Source organism: Sturnus vulgaris, chromosome 1 (assembly GCF_052056855.1).
Source record: "Sturnus vulgaris isolate bStuVul1 chromosome 1, bStuVul1.hap1, whole genome shotgun sequence".
NCBI classification, from domain to species: domain Eukaryota; kingdom Metazoa; phylum Chordata; class Aves; order Passeriformes; family Sturnidae; genus Sturnus; species Sturnus vulgaris.
In genome coordinates this window covers 30,193,149-30,217,518 of record NC_142243.1, presented here as the reverse complement: position 1 = coordinate 30,217,518, position 24,370 = coordinate 30,193,149, and the positions used below count along the sequence as shown (strand labels likewise).

Below are 24,370 nucleotides of genomic sequence, written 5' to 3'. Positions count from 1 at the left end.
ATATTTTAGTTAAGTGCTTCCATTAGTGCCTTAATAAAAATTACTCTTGATACTCTTGATAGAGATTTTGTAGGTTATGGTGACCTACTTTCAAGTCCTTGTGTTATTTAATGAAGTTGTGATACTAATATTATCATGTAATAGTATATTAATTATATACTTACCAGGAAATTATTTAGAAAGTATTTTCTATATAATAATACTACCTAATGTATTTCTAATAATCATTCAAATTTCAAGCTAACAGGGGTATTTTTATACAGATACCATGCAAATTATGTAGAAATTATGTTTGCTCTACTTGCAATACATATAATCATATTAGAGTGTCATAAAAATAATCTTCTTAGCTTTAGAGCCTATTCATCTATAAATGTCTCATATGATTCCCTGATTCATAAAAGTTGAAAATAATTGTACACATAGAGAATTTCTATGCCAAATTTGTTCCATTAAAACCAGAAATAATTCCTCAGACTAGCCATCTGACTCAAAATATTTGCTATCCTACTACTGTGCACCTTGCTTTCTTTGTCTAAGACATAAATCATCTGCTCTTTAAAGCTCTGCTCAGTACTTAGTTCAATCTCTCCTAACACCTTTTTAGTTCAGTGTCTCCCCTTGAATATACTGGCACTTGTCTGCTAATAACATGACAAAAACTTGGTAAGTGGTATGCATTTACCAGGGTGGCATTTAGATATCCCAGAAAAAGAAGGGAATTTGACCATTTGTCCTGGTGTTTTAGAAGTCAAACAACCTGGTCAAAAGAATCATTCCAGCTCTGATGTCTGAGGTCCAGCCTTCCCATCCTCACACCTGGGATTTCCCAGGCTGAAACACTGGAAAATGTCCTCCTCCATCATGAATTAATTCCTTCAGATCAGCAGTTGATGTATCTCTAAACAGTGCTAACATAAATATCTATATTGCTTCAAAAAATAGACATTTGAAAGAGGGAAATGATAGCCCACTTCAGAGAGATAAACTGAAGCAAATGAAAATCAAATCTCAAGGGACACGCTTCAAGAAGGAAATCTCCACAGATCAGTCTCTCTAAGGCAGTAAGTGGTAAAAGTCACTGAGGTGAAACTAACACAGAAGGAACAGTTCAGTGACACATCAATATAATTATAAAGAAATTGGTCAGGGAATATTCCTGTAGTAATGGGAGGCCCTTTTATCTGAACTTTTTAAAATTTTATGTTTATTTCTGAGCAGACTAATTGTGCATCAGTTTTCTTAAAAGCTAAGGAAACATTCAGAGCAAATCAATGCATTTTACAGATACTCTTTCTTTAAGTAATTTTAATAAAATAAAAACAGGTACTGAGCAAGGACAGTGTTACCCAGCGGACTAAATTAGGTAGTTGAGCCACGATGACAAGAGGGATGGGCAAATTTTGAAGAAAAAAGTTACTCAAGATGTAATGTTTGACATCTGGTTTATGATGCTCTAATTGTCAGTAGTCAGCCAAAGTCAAAAGACTGCTATTGTCTTTCAGAAGAAATATATCTAGAACAGTGCTAACTGTTTGCTGAACTAAATATATTCTCTCAGTTTTGCCTGAAGTATCTGTCCCACCTTGGAATAGATGATTTTTTTTTCTACTATCTCTCTTAAAAATACTGAGTTTAGGTCTTGACCAAGTTCTGATGGTCAGTGTACACCATGCTAAAGTGGTTATGCTGTAAGTACACTTGTTATGGTATAAGATGGCCAGTTCCATTAAAATAATTTACAAAATTTTCTTTCAATAAAATGAATCATAATAAAAAAGCAGGTAAATAATTTTAAAGTATTTTTGAAAATTTTATGCAAGAAACACAAATTAGTAGTATCTTACTTTTTCTTTCTTTCAGCTATATAATGCAAATTACAATAAGAAAAATCTTATTTTGTCTGAATGAAAGAGAAAATTTCTTCTTATGTTCTAGATATTAATCTTTTCCCCTTTTTGTTTTTCTCTTTTCTTTTCTTTTCTTTTCTTTTCTTTTCTTTTCTTTTCTTTTCTTTTCTTTTCTTTTCTTTTCTTTTCTTTTCTTTTCTTTTCTTTTCTTTTCTTTTTTCTTTTTTTCTTTTTCTTTTTCTTTTTCTTTTTCTTTTTCTTTTTCTTTTTCTTTTTCTTTTTCTTTTTCTTTTTCTTTTTCTTTTTCTTTTTCTTTTTCTTTTTCTTTTTCTTTTTCTTTTTCTTTTTCTTTTTCTTTTCTCTTGATTTCTCAACTTTATTATGTCTGTGATAGAGTACTAAATTTGGTCAGACTCAATTTCCAACTCTTTTTTGAAAGCACTACATAAAAACTTATCTTCATTAAGTGCCGCTGGGATTCCAGCACTACATAACTAATGAGAGAATTCAGTAGCTTCATGTCAATGTGATGCCTCAAGTTCAAAGGGGACAAGGACATCCTGTTTGGTGTTTTGTTTCACTCAAGCCATTAAAACTGCACAGACCCTTTAAAGTGTTTTTTAAAGTAATCTTCTTTACTCCCTATCAGTAACCTACAACATTATAAGAATAGTGTTCATTTAGATAATCTTCAAATTTGTAATGTAATTTGGAAAAATTCAGTAAGTCTCAGTGAATAGGAAGGAAACTCCTGGTGGATGAAAACATTTCAGAACTACTACTTTTTCCCTTAAAGATCTTCAGCTTTTGTGACCTCAATGTTTTTCCTCAAAAAGTATCCTGGAAAAAACCCAGAGGTGTCCAATATGTGTGGGAATATATGCACCCAAAAAGAGCCAAAGGAAAAAAATTACATGGTTCAGGACATATGCACTGCCTTCCTGTATGTCCTATAAAGCTACTATTGGTGCAGTTACACCATTAGGAAAAGAATGTTTGATTCACATGGTGACATAAATGCCACAATTAATTTTGGATAACTAATTCCTTTGATATAAGACATTTTTAAATTAAAATACAATTTTAAAACAGCATCACATCACTTGATAAATGGATTTTCTCTACTGTTTTCTCGAGGGTTTGATGCAGGTTTAAGAATGCTGCTTACTCAACTATTTAAGTGAATGAAAAATTATTTTGATCTCTTCATGTTGGCTACTGAAATTTCAACGAAATTAGTTATACTCTGACACTTTTACTTCTGTGCTAGCCTGCTTCAAAACACTGGACTTACTTATGCAATATTTCAAAGATGATTTGACAAAATTTCTTGAAATTCGTGGTAAATTTGTTAGGACACAGACCTGTCATATTGAAAACCATATTGAAAACCATTTTACTGCAAAGCTGTTCCTGAAGGAACCATAAAAGATGCTACTATAACTTTCATTGAAAACAAAGGATTTCTGAGACTACAGATACTACCTTTTAAAATAGAAATAAAAATAGATTCAAATAATAACAACTGGATTTGATCTTTTAGTCAACACCTCTTCTCTACCAGAAAAACCTCATACCAATTAAAGACAGTCTGCATTTTTTCCACTGTTTTGGATAAATTAAATTCTTTAATAGAAATAAATAATAAATCTGTTTATTTTAAAAATAAATATATTGCATGAAAATTTAAAAAAAAAAAACTTGGAAAGATATATCAATTTTTATTGAGATTTATATATATCTCACATTTCAAATTGATAATTTCTCTTGTCAGTGCTAAAAGTGCTGTGCAAAGCAATTTAAGTTATTCTTTGCAAACCAGCTTTTGCTTAATAAGAAGAAAACGATGAACAAGAACACATTATGCCTGGCTGCAATCATAAATAAAAACATAAATTATATGGCAATACATGTCAGTGATCTGTTTTCCATACAAATAAATCACTGAATTAATATCTGATGTTAATGAATCATATTAGGAAAATAATTTTGGAAGCTACTACATTTAAAACCCAGACATTTCAGTAAAGGACACATTCCACTATTAAATGAAACAGCTTTGTTATATTTTGCTTTTAGAGAATGCTAATCTGTTTTAAATAAGTAAAAAACATTTAGAAATCGGCTCTCACAAACAAATTTCTTCTGAATGGATAGAATGTCAGATATCAAAAAAGAGAACTTTTTTTTTTAACAGAGAGGAATTTAAGGAAAAGAGATATGACTATGGATCAAAGGAAACAAACAAGTGATTAATTTGCCATCGTAAACAGAAAACATTAAGTAAGTGAATTTTAATTGACTAACAATAGTCTGTTGTTCTGGACTGTTATCTAATTTTAGTTTTTTCTTTCAAAGGAGATCTTTCAAGATCTTTCCTTTGGTCCATTATAGTGTACATGAATCGGAATTGATGATGGGGAAAAAAGAATGAATCTGAAGTAAATAAGTTATTAGTAAATTCACTTCAAATGTTCTATTTTACAATAGAACAAAAATTATTTCTTTTCCATTTAATTCTGTAAGATTTCAGGAAGTATTTGAATAACAGAGTTCTCATGTAAATATGCTTTTGAAGATTTTTAGCATGTTTTTTGTACCATAATAATCTCTGTCCCTGTAAACATTACTTATTTTAGTAAATCTTAATCAGGTTGGTGGGGTAGTCTCCATCAACAAGACTGCTCAAAGCAAGTAAAAGCTTGTGGCATTAGGATCTACATTCTTGCATTTCCAGAAATTTTATGGCAATTATTTGGTATAAGCAAGAACAATTTCCTTAAAGACAGACACCACTCCCACCCCACAAAACAACAAATTAAGGTAATAAAGTGCTGAAAAAAATCAGGCTTTTTTTTATGTGCCAGTGTTGGCAACTTGCATCATTTTATTGCAGATTTCATAGTATTCAGTATTTGCATATAAAGCCATCAGGAGATTGCAATTGAATCCAAATGTTTCATTGATAAAAAAAATGGCTGTCAGAAAAAGCTTAAAAGATGAAGGAAGATGTTCTGGGAGCTCCACGATAAAATAAATCTGAGTAGCATTTTACTAACTCTTACAATAGTTTTGAGGCCTGAAGCAGTATTTTTTAACTTCTAGAACTGGTAGTACTGATATTCTGTTTCAATAATTAATAAAGGTGAATTGATATTTTGAGTTTAATCACATAGGTAAGCACAAAAATTTCCCTTTATCTACAAGTAATTAACACACCTTTTATTCCAATAAGTTATTTTCTTTGCAACAATGCTACCTTGAACATAATGTTTTAAATTTTATTTCATGTATTTGCTTGGTAAAAAAAACCCAGTACAATAGCAACTAAGACAATTGCTGGGATCAAAGCTAAAAATACCAAGAAAATCTCTTCAGATTACTGAAGAATTGCTGGTGCTGATACCAGTCAGACCTAAAGTGTACTTGATACTGGGATAGTGTGAAAAAGATGAGTTTGCAGACTGAAAAAACAGATGGCCCCTTATCACCCCATGGGGCTAAACACACAAGAGCAAACTTCAGAGACGCCTTACCTTTACCTTGTCTTTCCCTATCAGGAGAGACTGTTATATTAAGGGTTATTGCCTCTCAAGTCCTCCCTGTGATCAGCTTTTGAAGTCCATGGCCAAGAGGCCAGTGTGAGAATATCACCTCAGATAAGAGGTGTTTGCTCTGTGAAACATTCAGGACAGGAATCCATGGAGCCCGTGATAGTTCAGCAGGGAACCACAAACTCCAGCTAATATCATTTAATCCCCTGTTGGTTTGAGAACTACCCACCATAAAAAGCATAACTGTCTGTTTATTTGTGCAGGCAAGAGATAACATCTTAAAGTTACAGTCTGCCTTAAGTAGTGGGGATGTGAAGCCCAAAGAAATGAACCATCCAAGCCCATAATCAAAATTGTGTGTGCTCTCTTCTTCTCTGCCTAATGAGATGTAAACATTTTGGCTGCTGTCTCTTTTGAAAGATATTAATCAATCTATTGGTTAGAAATCACAAAGGATAGTCGGTCTTCAAATTACATGCCTTCTTTTATAGCATTTTGAAGCTGTGAACAATATGTTAAAAATTTTCCCATGGCGCAACCAAGTAAATACTTGTGGCACATTTCTATTTATTACAGAGAATGGTTAAATTCTAAGACATAAATCATGCTCTTCTACTAAAGACTACAAATTCCCAAAGACAAGACTAATTCCCAATGCAACGATGCTATAAAAGATCAGACACTTTGTTATGCAGAAATCCACATTTGGAGATGACTTTCAACAATGTTCTCTCAGGACCCAATCCTGCAAAACACATAGGCAAGTTGCTGAACACTGTGTCAAGCTCCATTAGTTTCAAAATGGCCCTAAAAACTTATATTTAATTTGCTCTATTTAAATTGTAATCTGACATGATTAATACTCCCAAGGAAAAAAAACCCAAAAACTTTGTTCTTTCCTTTCTTCTACTAAATGACAGCCTCTTTGTTTCAATAAGAAAAAAGATTTCATAAGCTTCATTTCAAAACTGAGAGAAGGTGCAACCAATTTTACGGATTTTGCATCCCTCACATAAATTATTGTCACTAGCCAATGTTGCTACTGTACCATGAAAGAAAAAGCATCAAGAGGTAGGTGAAGAGATAAGAAAAGATGATCAAAAAGGAAAAATAATTCTTAATGGTTCTGTAGATTCTCTTTTTTTCCCCATAGTAATCTATCCTCTGTCCTGTCTCCAGCAACTGCCCTAAACCAAGGAATGGGTACCTGATGCATTCTGCAGATGGATTGACACTGCAGAGCTGAACATGCTGCACAGGTGGTTTTTCACTTGTACCAATTAGTTAACTAGCCAGCAGACAGATCTTCTCTTTGAGATGCAGGAGTGAGAATGAAAACAGAAATCTCTCCTGGCCCATTTGCAAAAAGTAAGGCCAAGTAAAAATGAAAAAGCAGGTAAAATCAATGCTTTTTTATTAATATTTCTAATTTCACTCACTTTCTGCTTAGGTAGACCCTTTCTGGAAGATACACCAGTTAGCCAGACAGTATTGAAAACACTGGGCAATAACAAAATCAGTACTAAGATTTCTGAATCCTTCAGATGAGCTTCCAGTTAGATATGCGTGCCCCAAAGTCTGAACATGAGGATTTCCCTAGCCTCAGTAAATGGGGTGAATTATTCACTGTTTTCTCACAGCTCAAGCTCATAATCCAAGCCATTGACATATGCTTACTTGACAGTATGTGAAAGCAGATTCTTCAACCAAACATCAGAATTTTTCTGAATTTCTCCAAGCACTAATCCCTTCTTTAAATAAAATAATAAAAAAAAAGAGAAAAGGACCTCTTCTCTTATATCTTCACATTTGCCTTTTTATGTATCTTTACATTTGTCTTTTTATGCTGTGTTCAAGAGAAGACACTAATTTTATACAATGAATTCCAATCTCTCTTCCATGGGAGCCAACAGACTACTCTTCCTCAGAGAGAAGGATTTCTGACAATTTTTGCATTCATATTCATACATGTAGTGTACAAGCCAATAATGTACCAGTCACCGACAAATAAATCAGCAATATCTGTATTCCAAGAGCAAATTTAAGGAGTACAAATGCTGGAGTAAATATACATAATCTGATTTAGGAGGCTGGGCAATCCAATGACCATGTCCAAATCGTAGGATATGATACAGCAATGACTGCTACAGGCTCCAAGGAAAAAGGAACCAAAATGCTATACTTCTTACAGTGAATCCTGTGAAAATAATAGTGTCTAAGGGTTGGTCACCAACTAATTTGTCATCTATTTTGATATTGTTCAGATCGTACCAAACTGCCATTTAATTAGTATTCAAGAAATCACCCTAGGAAAAACCCAATCTTTGCTTTCAGAAGTGAACAACTACATTTTGCTACATTTTCTTGCTGCCAGTCACTGGGTATCATATAGTTTCCAAGAGCCAAAAGGGACAGAAAGAAAATACAAATGAGAAGACTCCCCAGTGGAAAGCTGCATCAACAGTCATTGCTTCAACCCATCTCCAATGCTGTTAGTGCTGAGTCAAAAGCTGAAGATCTATCCTGTTGAATAATCATTCTATCATCTCAAGTGATAGAATGATAAGACAACCAAATTATGTCAAAAAAACCTGAATCTCTGAACTCAGGAGATTTCAGAAAAGAAGGCAGCTGTGGCAACTGAAGTAATTTATGGTTTACTGCTGCCATAAATTATCCTATGCAATCTCTTCCTTTCCCTGCTGCCTCTGGCACACATTGGTCCTTCCATAATCTGATTCAGATTCAGCTCAATAGAAGCCTTTTCACTTTTTTGACTTTGTTTTCTGATGGGTTGATGAATTAATGCTCCATGTGTTTACAGAAAGATTGACAAGAAGCTGACCCAGTGCAAGGTAAATAATGGACAGCTCAGAAGGGGAAGTGGTGTGCAACCACCCTTTTGTATGGCAAGGAGCAGCTTGGAGCAGCTATGCCAGCTATGAAACTGCAGTCAGAGGCAGTCAGTGCCAGACTTACCAAGATCACAGCTTCTCATAGTTGCGTCAAAAAGACTTTCTTACTTGTGAAGAGATTAGACATGCATTACAAAAGCCTGAAATGCTATTTTTAGAAACTCAAACTGTGTTCAAACATCTACCAAGCTACTACTATTCTCTTTAGTCAGCTGTCAATTTTCAGGGACTCCTTTTTCCTGCCCTCCCTAACATATACCTATTACATTAGCCCCAGTAGTCCCAGTCAGGACTTTCTTGGAGTCAAGAGTCAGAGAAGACTTTGAAATAATCACAAGACAGTGAAGTCCCTACCCAAAGACATTATAATCATTTTACCCAAAAGAACTCATAGCCAGTTCAAGGCTGTCCAGGTCCAGTAGACAGTAACAATATTATCTGGGGACTCCTTTAGAAACTAAGTATTTCCAGGGGAAAAAAACCACAAAAACAATGCAAAAACAGTGAACGTACATAGCCTTTCAAGTACTTGAAATACTCAGAATAGTCACATAGAATGTCTTAGAAGTACTGAAGCTGGCACATGGGAAACTTTATCTCTGAAACAGATCTTAAGTACCAGGCTTTGACCCTGAGCAGTTTTGCATTTGAATTCAGTGATATGTAGTTCTAGCATTAGCCTTTGGTCTGTTTCTAACCCATATACTATACACAAAACACAGTGGGACACAGAAGAATTCCAAGAAACAGAAGGACAGTTGTGAAGGCTGAAGAAAAGATTAGTCACTGAAGAAAAACTTTTACATGAAGCTTCTGGTGTCTGAGTGTGCAGTGGTATACCTGATTGTAAGGATGACATCTATTTATAGGTCTCCTTTAAAAACTTCCAATCACGGCTGGTACACCATGCTAGATCATTTGTTTCAGCAATCAGTGATCTCTATCGCAACTGTGTCCATTGCTTCTGAATTTGCTTGTGCCGAGATGCTAGGTATTTTAGTTTTTAATAGCATTTTATATTACATTCAGAGATCTTCTTATCAAAACTCATTACTTCCAGTGGGAATTGGAACTGAAATGTGAAGGGCAAAGCAGCAGGAAACCAACAGGCCCCCAAGTTCAACCTGGCTGCTCTTATTTGTGTTCTACAAAGTATCAGATCCAGCCACGAGAAGCGGCTCCTCACGGAAGAACTGCAAGTCAGCAGTCTTTTATATACATTAATTTCTACCACTTATGCTGACATATCCTTTGGAAATAACCTGGGCTCATGAGAAGGGAAACTGCTAATAACTTCAGCACTTTTTTCATTGATGCCTCTTGAATGGAGTGTTTTACAGCATAATTCAGCTTTTGATAGGTTAAGGGAATTATTGCAATTTTCTCAAATAAAAACATTAAGAGTTGCAAATCAGCTTAGATAGAATTAGTTATATTCCAGGCACTGGATCAACTTTTCATTACAAATTTGGCATAACAGAAAACAAACTTTCCAATAGACAAAATATCAGTTGCTCTTTAAATTCCCCAGTGGTATCCTTTCCTAATGCTAATTGCTGATTTTATTTTGCACTCTGGTGTCAAATAGCATCTTTGGAACACGAGAGTAAAACAACAGGAAAACTCCAGTAAATCATCATAGCCCTTAACAAATGCAGTGCTTCAGGAAGTTAAGTACCTTGATAAAGGTCTTCATTCTTGCTTGGCACCTCTCTATTTACTTTATTCTTTTTATGGAATGGTCACGATTTAATGAGCAATTATGTAGAATATTTACTTGAACAGTAAAGTGATCTCAGTGGCTTTAGTGCAAGCATTATTCTAAGAGCTGTTCAACAAAACAAAGAGAAAGTACTTCACCTCAGGATGATGTTACATGGAGATCTTTAGCCAGCAGAGCTAAATTTAAAAACAGTTCCTTTACAAGATCTAACAACTTGTAAATTTATGATCAGATCTGACAGCTCGTCTTCACACTTGTTCACTACACAAAATTCAAATTGTGTGATAATACTATATATTTTAGCAGACAATGTAAAAATTAACTGTAAAATAAAGCACTAAATGTCTCAGTTCTATCTTCAGTAATTCTATCCAAGGATCATCAGGATAACAGGAAGGAGTAGATTCATACTCTTTAAACATATCTTTTTTATTCTAAATATAAAATTCCTTTATTCCCTTTACTTCTTCTTCCATTGCTTTTTTTAATATTTCATTGTCAACACTTTTATCACTCCAGTACAAAAAGTGAATTTGATAAAAATATGTTTTGATGATACATGTTATATGGTGCTGATATTTTGTGTTATCTTATTGAAAAAAATAAATTTGTAATAATAAAAAAAACCCCATTGGACCAGTCAGGAACTGAGGCATGTTTTCCTCTCACCTGATTATATTTTACAATAAAATCAAAGGACTTTTACAGTGCCTGATCTAAACAAAGAGATCTCAAAGACTCCAACAGCCACTTTGCATAAGAGGTGTGTATGAGAGTTCCAGCTGCTGGACCCACCTTCACCTTACATTTTGGGGAACCACTCAGCCAAGCAAAAGGGACAGAGCCATGCTGGGACTGAAGATGGACTTCACATTACAAAAGGTACTCTATTTCAGCTAATGAAGTCAAACTTGAGTCATTACAGAAGGGGCAGAGAAAGCAAAATCTGAGATAAGTTGCCTGAATATTCCTGACACAACACACCATATATTAGAGAAGTTCCTAGCAAGAGTTGGCTCCTTTAACTGATGCAAGACCCTGGACCAAGAGGACTACCAGAGAAGTTCAACATGACATTTGTCTCACTTTCTTCTCTTTGCTTTTTGATGTTAAACTTGGTGCAGTTCCCATAGCATAATGCCACAGGCAAGGCACTGTCTGTGAGTAAAGATAATATTTTTAGCAGATAAAAAGTTTTTATTTGGAAAAACAAAGTCCTTTTCTGACACAAATCCTTTTTGGGGGGAAGGCCTTCTTCAGGGCAAAGCGATTGTGAATTCAAAAGTATACCTGTTTCTAATTATGCTAGGTGGCCTTTCATCAGTGTTGTCAATAAAGCTTGCCTTTCCTGACTAAGATATTAGGAATGTAGCTTGTACCAAAGGACTGAGAATTTCCTAGCAGCAACAAGTTCTGCCATATGCCACCAGTCATATCAAATCTTTGAAGCCTTTTTTGCTCTTAAAAGAATATAAAATCCATCACAAAGTTTATGCACATGGGTTGAGTATATATTTCAAGATGTGTATGTGTATGTAGGTGTATTACACAAGCACCTTTTGAAATCATGGCACTTCATTAAGAGAGAGGATTGGCACACAGAGCTAACATAAAGAAAAATGTGCCTGTGAAATCCTCAAAGTTTGGGTTGAAACAAATGTTTTACTTAATGTTCATTCTCAATTCTACATTGCACCAAACAAATCTGTTTCCCAGACAGGTAAAACTTCGTTAAATATTGCTTAGTTTAGTGAAAACTAATCAACAGATGAAGAGGAATTGCAAAGCCATGTTGAAAAAATAGGGAAAGTAATTTGAAAAGTGCAATAGGATTGGAAAGATTCAAACTTTCCTTTCAATCTTTTTTTTAAACACTATCTATTTTTTTTTAATTGGAAAAAGACCATTAGTGATTTCATTACTTAATACAGCTAGAGATAAATTAGGAAGTGAGATATCTCCAAGCTCTGCTATCATCACTGATCTCAGTTGGCCAGATTCCATTCTACAGCCTTCCGGAGGAGTTGAGAGCCACATCACTGTGAGAAATCCCGACATGCACAACAGACTCACAGATTTAAAATCAGCTGCAAATATGTATATATACAATTATTTTGTGGCTGACATGTTTCTTTACTAATCAGAAATGGCAGCTCCTCAGTAAATAAGATTGTATGACAATATATAAAAAAAAAATTCTGGGTTAAAGCAGATTACAGTTTACATTTCTCAAACTATGCAGATTTACCAGACCATTTTTTTGCTGAATGTAATTGCCTGCTATATGGTTACTCCAGGCTGTAATTAGTTCAATCTGCTATCTTCATCCAATGATTTTTACTATATAACTTGAGACGGTTGAATGGTTAATACATTTTACTTTTTTCTCTTAGATTGTACTCTGAGGGAAAGACATAAATAATTCATTATCAAGTATCTAGTGGCTTCTAAATGCTCTTTAAGAGCAAAGTTAGTAGCTAAGGATCTATCTTCTCTCCTTTGATGTCAATCTCACCCTAATTTGCAAAGCTTGTATTAAATCATAGAAATCAGAAAATTCTATGCATTTAGTGTACATGAAGTGCTAAAGATTTATAAAGAAAGAATATTTACAGGTTCAACTTTACTTGTCGGCGTATAATTTCTAATTATTAAAAACAAATTAGATTAAAACCTTGCACAAATATATATTTTTAGTCTCTAATATGAAAGTTTCTCTTTGGACCTTATTTTTTTAATAGGCTGTTCATTTTCCTACATACCACGTATAATATGTTATGCTCTAAAATAGTATGGTGGAATGCGGAGAATTTTGTTTTGGGGAAATAATAAATTCCTTTGGCTCTGTAAAAATGGCTTTATTCATCCCTCAGGTGCATGATCACTATCTGAGTCTATCTTGGCTTTTCTCTTAATTTAAACAAGAGCCATCTACACTGGCAATTTTTTTTGTGTTTTGCTTACAGACACATATGTAGAAGTAGATATGCAGCCTCTTATATTAAAAAATGTATTGAGATTTCTTTTAAAAAGTTATGAAGAGTTAATTAATTAATTAATAATAGTTAATTCATGAATGAAAACAAATACTAATTCTAATGTCTGAACGTTTTTATGTGCTGCAATTTCTAGTTAAATTGTTGAAGTTGCTATGCCAGAATAGTACATATTCCAAAGCATCTTGGATTCTTAAGGGATATGTAAAATACCTTCTCAACCTTTAGCTACCTTCTGTAGCTAAATACAGACAGTTCTACAATGGTTCTCAACAAAATATCTAATTTAGTACCAGTTGAAAGTTCACCTCCCTCCCACATGAGCTCATGGAATAGTGCTGCTGACCAGGAACCACAGAGAGTAAATATCTCTCCTCTTCCTGCAAAATGTTTTACTAAAAATCATAATACACAGGGAAATGATACTCAAACATGCACACCACCTGCTACGTGTCTTTCCTCTCCAGTGTAACCACTACATTAAGCTGAAAAGCTGTGCTAAACTCAGTGTCTTACTTGCAGCCAGAGGGATATTCCATTTCCAGCCCATTTGTGTATTAGCACCTGTGTAAGTGTCCTTGGGTAGACCCTTGCAGTGCTTTCTGAATTCTCCCTTCCCACAGCACACCACTATGGACAGTCACTCTGTTCCTCCATCACTGTCATTGGTATTCAGGGGAGCCTGTTCAGCATGCAGTGAAAATTAAAATAAAAAATATGCATGTACACCCTGAACCTCCTGAGGTAAACAACAGTTTTGGTCTAGTGATCTGTAACAAAAGGCAGAGGTTAGAAGGACAAAATCCTCTGGAGTCCATTTGTGCAGTGTTTTAAATGCCATTAAGTCTCATTGACTTCCCCAGACTTTTCCCAAGGTACTTGCCATTAGCAGCAGAGGTCTATATTTAATAGCTGTTGAGGTGATATTCAATATACTGAATAAAAGTAGTTATACTGAAGAAAATTATTCACAGCATTGCATTAGGAAACCATTCTGTGTTGCCCCATGTAAAGCAATTGATACATAGCAATGCTACAATGCACATTACTGTACAGAGAGTTACTAACTACATCACCCGGCCTTGCTTAACATCCCAGGCTCAGAATCAGTTTGGCCACAATGTCTGGTAAGAGCTAGTGATTTTGGAGTGCTACATATATGTCAGACAGACCTGTCTTTCAGAAAGTATTAAATCTCTGCCATAAGCACGCATTTTGAAAGACTGAAATGGACGTCCAAATATTGAGACCCAACAGAGTAGTCTTTTAGAAAAATTTGGCCTTCATAAACACTGATGTAATTCAGGATTAATGCCATGGAGCTGAAAAGATTACAATAACAAAAGAGCAATATGAGATCGGATTCAGGCATCCAAAGTCTAAAATCTCCAATATATACTTAAAGAGAAGTAACTTACTCCAGCATTTGGAAATTGAGGCCTATTGAAAAGCATGAAACCTCTAAAATGTTATTTGAATGCCAGAAAAGCAATACTTTAAAAAGTCAAGACAAAAATGGCAAGAGGAACAGAAAGGAGTGAGTCAGAAACTCTAACATGTTTGTTTCCACCTTGTCCATGAGCTGGGCAAGTGCTGCAGCTCTCCAGGCATCTCTGGGCATTAACTGCTGGACAGTCCCTGCCCTCAGTGACACAGCTGTCATCTCACAAAACAGAAACAAAGATGTGAACTGGATTTATATAATAAGGTTCCTAACCAGGAAAAATGGCAACTTAGAAACACGTGCCAATGGCAATACCTACATTTAGCTGTGACTTTGTACCCGCCCAGCGGAGGGTCATGGCCTTCCACAGCATCGAATCCTGCTGACACCAGGACAATTTCTGGATCAAACTCGTTGGCAGCTGGCATAATCACAGTCCTGTAAGATGTAAAGAACCCAATGTGATAAAATTAAAAGAACTTCCATCTTCATTAAATAAATTATCACAATCAGAAACAAACAAGATATTTTATTTTCATTCAAACAATCTCCATGGTAGCTTCAAGTCCAAGGCTTCAATCAATTTCTTTCTATAATCAATCTTTTTTCTTTTCTATGACAGAAAAAAAAAGGCAGGTACATGTGAAAGCCTCTAATATTACTTACACATCTGTGTCTGTTTTATCCTGCTGCCTATAAAAAGCTGCCTCTTCCAGGGAAGTGACTAATGGTTTACAGAGAGCTCTCAAAGCCTGACTGGAAACCCGGACTGCTCCAGTTAGTGCGAACTTGGTGTAAATTTGAACTATAAATTTCTTTTGGGAAAATGTTTGCTTTCCAAACTTTTTTTTTTTACTCCTTAACATTTTAAAATGTTTGTCGAGGTGGGGGGTGACTCTAGCAAAGGAAAAACATGAAATTCCCTTAATCAAATCCAGACTATGTTGTCAAGCCTTTCCAAGGTCAAGCATAACAGGAATGTGACAACCACAAACTAGTGACAGCAACCCCTGCTGGTGTCAGGAAGATAATTCAGCCCTTTTCAGTCACAAAGATTCCACTTTTTTAACCCCTTCCTCGACAAATTTATGTGTGGATATTTTATCACTTTGATTTTGCCCTTCTCCAATCTCAAAGCATGAAAGATGTACTGAAGGAGAAGATAAGCCCCTGTGTTCTCCACTTGCAGATGTTTTCTTTCAGGCTGACTCCAAAGGGAAAGACTAAGGATGGCTTTTGCACTGATTTGACAAACACTGAGCCTGAAGTGGCTGTGCTGAATCAGGGGGACATGGCTAGGATTAAAAGGCAAATACATACATGAATGTTTTATCACAGATAAATTAATTCTAGAAAATCCCAATTGGTCTACACTGGTTAGAATGTGAAGGTGAATGTTGTGCATGTGTAATGCTATTTGTTTAAGTTTAATGTTTATTAATTTATTTGATAAACAACTTATTCCAAAGAAATTATATTTTTGTTGAAAGGTTTAGGTTTTCCGTGGGGAAAAAAAGACGCATTAATGATATTAACAGTTCTCTAGGCTTTTCTTTAGTTTAGTTTTTGATCTATGCATTATAAACTTTATTTTGCTTTGTTTACCTCAAAGGTAATTTTAATATTAGGAAAATATTCCTTTTCATTGTTAATAATAAAAAAAAGAGAATTCAGATGAAGCAAAAAGTCTTTGTCAGAGCACACAGCATTTCAATGAATGTAGTTTTACATTTAAAAAAAAGGATTGAGGCTGCTTAAATTTTTTTCATGATTTTGCTGAAATTGCACCACAAATATCTGCAGGCAAAGTGATATAAGTTGGGAAACATTCCTTTTCTTTATATGTCATTAGTAGGCCTCTGCTGAAATATGGATTCCAGTATTGAGCACTGCACTTCATGAAAGACCTAGACCTGGAGAGATCAAAAGCAAAGAAAAAATTTCTAAAAACATAACTTAAGTGGATAAATAACATAATTCTTTGATTTGCATAACATGGAAGCAAACATGATAAAAGTGCACAAATTTGTAAGTTGTTGCAAGAGGGAAGAAATAACTCTTCTGTACCCTGTAAACAGGACCTGAAGCAGCTGCAGCAGGAAACCTATTATGACACTGGAACAAGCTTTTAAATAGTAAGAATAAATAATAATACAAATAATATGTTTAAGAAAATTGGACACTCCATCTCTTGGACTTTTTATAATAGCTAAAATAAATATCCACCAAGCTTGCTACAGGTTTGAACTGACATGGCCTGGAGGCAGGCAGTCAATTACTTCTCCTCTAGGTTTTTTTCCTATTGTTCCACGATGTAGAACTCTATAACACACAAAGTACACATATGAATACTTACATTAGACACTATAGTGACTAAGCTTTTGAAGGCTAATCTCCACAAAGCTAGGGAACAACATCAGGAATAAAGGTCTCCTATGCAACCACGTCTTATGTACATACCTTCTGATACTCTAATTACAAATTCATTGTCTGAAGCAACACATACTTCCCAAACTTCCTCACGTCTGCAACACATGTGGCATGGATCCTGATTACTGATGAGGATTGTGGCTGATACATAATCTTCATCTGTCCCCATAGCACCATATATCTTATACACTGAAAGAAGGAGGGATCCCATGAAGAACCCTCCCTATCTGCAGCCACTTGAGCTTTTGCCCTCCTCCTCTCCATTCATATTTCCTCAAATTCAAGTCAGGCTCTGATTTTTATTTCCCCATGTCAAACAAAGTGGCAGCACTACAGAGTACAGCACAGACTAAGCTCAGGAGTCAGTCAGAGTGTGTTCAGTCCAGAGAAGCTCTGCAAACTCAAGTTGCTGAGCAGTAACAAGCCTCACCAGTCTAACACACAAAGACATTTTTGAGTCTTATAATTTGGAACATTTGGAAAATCTACCACACTTCTACCACATTTCAAGACCTTGCTTTTAAGCGTAAAGATGTCAGCACAATTTTTAATAACAATGGGGCAAAACAATGCATTTGACCCTTAATCTCATTCATAGAAGCAGCAAAAATTGTTTAGACACAGTTTATTCAAAATTTTTGTCAAATAAATATGTCTGACATTAAAACTGCCGGCCATACTGAGTAGCAATAGGAAAATTATTAAATACTGAAAGCAAGGTCTTTCGACACAAAGAACCAGGAATAGCTATTAACACCATCTTTAATGGTGCTGAACAGGAAATAGTAGCACATTCATAAATCTCTACAGAAATGATATATAGGAATCTCAGCTAAAGAAAGGAGAAGGCTATAACACTAATAACTGGAGGTGGCATTTAGAGTTCAGTGTTCTGTTACTGCTTTCAGTATTACCTGAATTCACATTATCAAAATAACAGCTAAGAGGACTTTTCTGAAAGAAAGAATTTTTTGTTTTAAAAATGTACACAGTGTTACATTTCACCAGAAAAATAACATCCTATTTTTGCTGTAATATTGTCTCACAAACTAAGACAGAACTTTGCTGCTGCTACTTTGTGCAGAATGTACTAGAAGAGCTAACCTATATAACCTCTGTTCATTTCTTTTTCATCCTCTATAGTATTGAGGGAAGTGGAATACCAGAGCTCATCCATCTTATACTGTTCTTCATTTATTACTGAAGAACCTCTAAGGACTTTTCTTTTTGAAAGATATCAGGGAAAACTTAAAAAAAAAGAATCTCTTAACTGACATAGCAAGCTTGACTCCTCTCAAACTATTTTGTTTTTCAAAGAGATGACAGCCAGAAGTCACTCAATTGCAAAGACCATATAGACCTTTGGTTCCTAAATCTCTACAGTCTTCTACATTAATCTACAGGCATTTAGGTGATTACTCTTTTGAATAAATTCTATGATATCTCCACTCAGAAAAGAGCAACTTAACATCTGAAAAACAGCATTTTGCTTTGGAGTTTATGTAGGTAGAACATCTCTAAAGTTTGTCTAGCCTTGGCAGTAACTGCTTTATGGCAAAAAATACACATGAAAATTATTTCACAAAAATGACAGATACTTTCCTGTCTTGTGAAGTTCTTTAAGGAATTATATACACACACATTTTTAAATATAGTCTTAATTTCACCAGGACATACATAAAACCTTTTGTCCCTTGTCACCTCACAGGCTTTAGCACCTTCATATGAATATCTGTCTTTAGGAAAATCACAGAATTGTAAAACCATAGAATAGATTGGGGTGGAAGGGACCTTTAAAGGTCATCTAGCCCACCCTCCCTGCCATGGCAACAAATGCTTTGAGGTTGGTAGTTGTAAAGAAAGTCTATAGAAAGCAACATGAAGATCATTTCTCCCTTGTAAACAATCTTTCCCTACCTCAGGATGGTTGGACAGGCAGTGTCAGTTCCTGATCCTTCACTATCTTGGGAGCAGAGAATCATCAGACCCTGTATCTTGCACCTTTTCTATCTCTTCTACACTCTGGAGGGCACAGCAAGGAGTACAAAGGACAGATCAGCCACTGACTACCTCCTCAGGAGTTCCCATAACCATGTCACTTCCCTTCTCAGCTGCCTAGGAAGAGAACCCTCTCAATCTGATTGTAACAAAAAAATAAAATGGGGTGGTTTTTTTTTAAAGTAGGCAAATAACATTGTTCATACACTAATACATATTGATGTTAACCTTCCAAGATTCCTCAGACCAGCCCTATGCTCAGAAGTCAGGCTGCAGCTGGCAGGATATGTTACAGTGTGAAGGGTCAAAATTCTGCTCACCAGAAATCCTTGCAAGGGTGCACCAGCAGCCTGCATTCAGACCCGGCTAGGAGCACTGATTATCTTATGCCCAGCAGGAGTAAGAAATATGATTTGGCTTCTTGCCATGGGTCACCAGACAGGTACAGACTGGGGACTGGCAGGACATCACTTCTTTTTGAAGCCAGTCAGGCTCCAGAGCTTATCAGCAAACTGAAGTTAATGCTAGGATCCTTTTCTCACAAAACAAGCAGCTTTTGTCAGAAAAGAAATAGATTTTATTCTTCCACTATGACTCACACTCTCCTCCACTTCTTTCTCCAAAGAAAATAAAACACATAAAAGTGCTATTTATTTTCTGTGATCTGAATCATATAGAAGCATAAATATTTGGTAAACCATATTCACCTAATGATGACAGCAGAGTTACAGGGGCATCTTGCCTGGCTGTTTCTTTCTTTTCTCGTTCATTTTCATTAATAAACATGCCAAAACTTGAAAGCTTGAGCAGCTGCATCAAAGAAGTTATTTATCTAAACCTTGCAGTTGGAGTTAGAAACTGTGTCTTCCAGATCAACATAATGCAGATTCTTCTTTCAGTCTGATGGTACTGGGAACAGAGCATGTATCTGGGAAGCTGAAAAGACTTCTTTTTGTCTGACTAAGGAGATTTCCCCAAAGAATTAATATGTTCCATTTGGGTATGCTGCTGTCCGCAGAGAAGCCAAGGGATGGCTTCCAGTTGGGTGTAGTTCTAGAGAAAACATCAGGCATGTGATCCTCCCCTCCCCACCAATCTGAACATCAGATGCAAGACATTAAAGCGATTCCACCAAGGGACTCTGTTTCTTTTATTCTGCTATTCTATTTTTGTACATTCAAAGCACATGGCTAGGATGCTACCAAACATTTGTTCTCCCAGAAGAGATTGCAGAGAAGTACCCAACGCAGAAACAACTCTCCAAGCACCACGACACAGAGCTGGAAATCTCCAAAGAAACTTAAACTTATGCAAATAGCTACAATTCTTTTGCTGTGTTGTTAATTTAAAAAGGAAATGAGCAGGAATACCAGCCCAGGACAATAATTTATGTAACTGAGAAAAATAATCCATGCTGTTCTGAAACTGTAGATTGGAATAGCTAGTAACATAAATTATTTGCTCTTTCCCTAAAATCCTCCAGTGTTTTCATCCAGTGATCTCAAAGTACTTTGAGAACACTGAAAAAAAGAAAGATTCATCTCTTCAGCTGGTATAAATCAGTATAGCTGTTTCTGATTGCATACTCCTCTAAAGCAGGCATTTCTTTACCCACTTCACAGATGAATCAGCTAAAACTAAAAGCTGGTAAAAGCCTTGAATAAATTACCCAGTAGTCTCTTGAAAAATCTTGAGAGAAAATGTAGAAGACTCTAAAGTCCATAACTTCAAGAAGTAGGGAAAAATATCCCAAACCTATAAATGCAGTATTATTTTTTTCAGTTATACCAGACTTGCATATCACAAGAATAAAGATATATACAAGGCATTAGTGCTATTATAGTGGGGGTTTAGCCACCAAATGAAAACCCAGTCTGTTGTTTGAAAGAATGTAGTTCCGCCTTCAGTTTCACATAATGCAAATAAAATACTGTACCAAACAATCACTATGTTGTTCTACCTTAAAATTACACAAGGTAAAGTAAATTGTCGAATGTTCCCTGATAAAAACAGATCAGAAAGCATTTAAAGGATTGTCCCTATAGGTATGTGGAACTTACAGTATCTATTATTTTTATGTGTTTTTTTCACATATGTTTTAATGCAACAGTATCAAGTAATGTGTCTTCTCACAGAAAGCTACATAAAACTTCTCGCAGATAATACTTTTTTCTGCATCTAGTTTATAATAGTGTCTCTCATTAAAATTTTAGTTTACTGTCACAACATTCCTTTGTGCAAGTTCTGCTGTCAGCCCAAGTTTATCAAGGCCAATTTGAGAACATTCCCTCAAAACTCCTTGTCCTGTATTTATCCTCCAAGGCATACCTAAATTCTGCCAATTTTGTCTGCATTAGTTTATAAGGCATATATTTTATAGAAGTTTTATCTTTACAGCCTTTATTTTCATATATTTTCTTTATTCTTTTAGGTTTTCTTTTTATATCTTTTTAATAATTGTTTTTCTTCTCTATTTCTTTTTTAAGAACAGTCAATATTTCTGTCCTTACTTTTATTTTATAGTTACCTTACATGTTTTCTGGAGATACAAAATATATTTTTCTTTATTTCTTCAATGGGCAAAAGGTACCACATCAATATGAAGTCCTCAGTACTGCAAATAATAATCATGTCACTGGGATTTGCACATGGTTTTGAAGTAAATCACATGCCAAAATGTTTAAAGGGTCAAGGTCTTCCATGGATGCACCCACTTAAAGATCATCTATAAAGTTAGCAATTTTAAATGTTATAATTGTAGCAGCATCTAAGTGCCACTGAATGAAAAGTTTTAGAAGGACCAACTGTTTGTTTTCTTTCTTGCTTCCTTTCTTGCACTTTGCTTTTTTTTTTTTTTTGGCTTTTAAAGACATTTTCAGAGCCTAAGGCTATTATTTGTGGGTTCCTTTTTAAATGAATAATTATTTTGGCATCCTTCATGTAACTTTCCTGAATTCTTTTACAGCTGGAACTGCAAGATCTTAAGCAGTCAAAAAGTATATGAAATATTGTCAAAAATATCTGCTCATCCTTCTATTTTTATTATTTAGAAAGGTGGTTTGAATGTAATTTTAAGGACTCTTCCACATTTGATCTATAATATGCCTCAGACAGAGTCTCTGAACTAGTATAAAAAGGACCAAAACAAGGAAAAGTTAACGTATAGAAAAACTATGAGAAGAATCACTACTTTGTATTTTCCAGAATTCACTTAAAATTTAATAGCATAGTCAAGTAAAATTATCCAACTTCTTGAAATACAGGCAAAAGCATATACACGTGTATTATGTGCACTCATGTCTGTATTCAGAAAGTTAAATTCAAAGTGCAGGGGTAATAGGTAAAGAGATTGGCTAAAGATTATGGTAAATAAGCTTGTTCAAAAATCATGGGTCAAAATATCTCTCAAATGAGTATAGGTTTAAAGAAAAGGTTACCTTAAAAGGCAAGTTTGTAAGTCTCAAAGGAAAGTATACAAATATAAAGTTTTCTATGGAAATATAGACCAAGATAATACCAGGATAATACCTGCAGGACACAGAACACTTTTATCCTGAAAAACAGAGTTTAGAAAATCTGCATTTTCTATTAAATATTCCATTGTTTTCTCAGGCTTTTGTGGAAGCACTTACATGATGGAAAAAAAAGTTGATTTTTTACCTTTCAGTTATTTCTCAGATCTCAAATAAAACTGGTTGGTAGATGTTATTCTTGTGAACAATTTATTTACTAAATTCCAGTTGTTAGCTAAAGGACTGATGTGGCTTCCAAGAGCTGCACAACTGAATATGATATATGAGAGGAAGTAGAGGTTTAATTTGCAAGACAGAATTTAAAATAAAACACAGAATAACCTAAAGTAGTATCTCCAACACTGAGAAAGCAAAATGCTATAAATATGGAATCTCACTATTTAAAGCAAATTATTTTTCTATCAAAGCCATTCTAACTCGTATGGGAAATGGTACTATCACATGCACACACACTGCCAAATTTTACCACTAAGTATTGTTTAAGATATAATTTAGCTTTCATGGTGCAACATGTTTCTACCAGAAAAATCAATTCAATGCTCATTATTTTATGGAAGAAAAAGAAAGTAAGTAATTAGAGGCTTTTCTGTCACAAATATAATAATCACATTTGAGGGTACTTTTTCTGTTTTAAAATTTGTACAATTGTTTAGAAAACACATTACATTCTTATAAAGGCTGAAAATACTACAGTATTTTCTATATCAAAATAACTATCAGTTTTGCCTTTTTACTAAGTAATTTGTCTCAGCAGTATTTTATTATAAAAGACATGGCCTAAAATGTTAACATAATAAATTAATAATACTACCAAAACAGTTCACTGCTCCCAGTAATCTTATTATGTAGTAATAAGATTGCTCATAAGAAAACAAAAGATAGTGCTATAGTATCAGAAATATTTAAATACTGAGATAAAAACTTGCCTCAATGTGTCATATTTACAGAATTCACAAAATAAATGACAGCATGAAATAGTCTCCAAGGAATTTCTTACATCTACAGAAAAGCACGCTATTTTGTGCATATTCTACATTTCAGTGTATATTTTAGGGTACTTGAAATTTTTACAATTACTCAGCCCTCCAAGAAGAGTATAAGAGAAAGGAAAGTCTAGTACCTATTTTAATGACATTCCATAGGATGGTGGAATTGGGGAAAAGAAGGAAATGGTGCTGTTTTGGATAAATTAAAAGAAGAGGGCTCTAGAGTATGAGTTTGTCTCTAGGTCCAAAATCTACACTCCAAAGAGGTTGTTTATGAGAAAACCTTTAGTGAAGCTTTTCAGACTGGGGATATAGCATACACTTTGATGCACAGCAGGAATATATGGTACCTAACATTTACTTTTATTGATTATACAACAGCTTAGTTGGCAATGGCAACAATCTGCTTATGTCACCACAAATGAGTATTACTTGACAAGTGTAAAGTAGTTTTCAGTTCTTGCAAAAGTGAGATGTGGGGAAGAAAGGAAGGTAAATCTGATTTTAGAATGCCTGGAGAAATGAATTGGAGTGCTTGCATTTTTCATGAGAGCAATAAGTTGAGTGGATAAAAGACACAGAGATCCCTTGGAAAAAGCACTTTTACCAAGAAATTTTCTTCAATTCTGAAAAGTATATTTTGCCCAGAAGGGGACTTATTTTTCCTTTTAGATGTAAATTAAAAAACAAGCAACATTTTCTAGAAATCAAATTATTTATCAAGGTCATAGCCATTCACAAAACCATAATTTTCCACATGCTGTATTCATCAACATGGTTGTGAATACAAAGTACATGAAGTTGTCTTAATTTTTTTCTCAGAGGTCTCTACATATTTTCTCTTACAGATGCTTTCTTGCTCTGCCTTGTGTTTTCTTCCATATACTCATAGCTACTTCTAATGGTATTTTCTCTCTGCTTTTCTGGCTTGTCATTAAACA

General features: G+C 34.8%; 1 protein-coding gene across 18 annotated transcripts in view; it reads right to left on the bottom strand.

Moving 5' to 3' along the window:
- The window catches only part of HDAC9 (histone deacetylase 9), a 457,908-nt gene that overhangs the window by 45,284 nt on the left and 388,254 nt on the right, over positions 1-24,370 (bottom strand). For all 18 annotated transcript variants that reach the window (XM_014894384.2, XM_088162701.1, XM_088162750.1 and 15 more), the window contains one exon: positions 14,802-14,920. In XM_014894384.2, the coding sequence (XP_014749870.2) occupies positions 14,802-14,920 (119 nt within the window). The remainder of the gene's footprint in view (positions 1-14,801; positions 14,921-24,370) is intronic.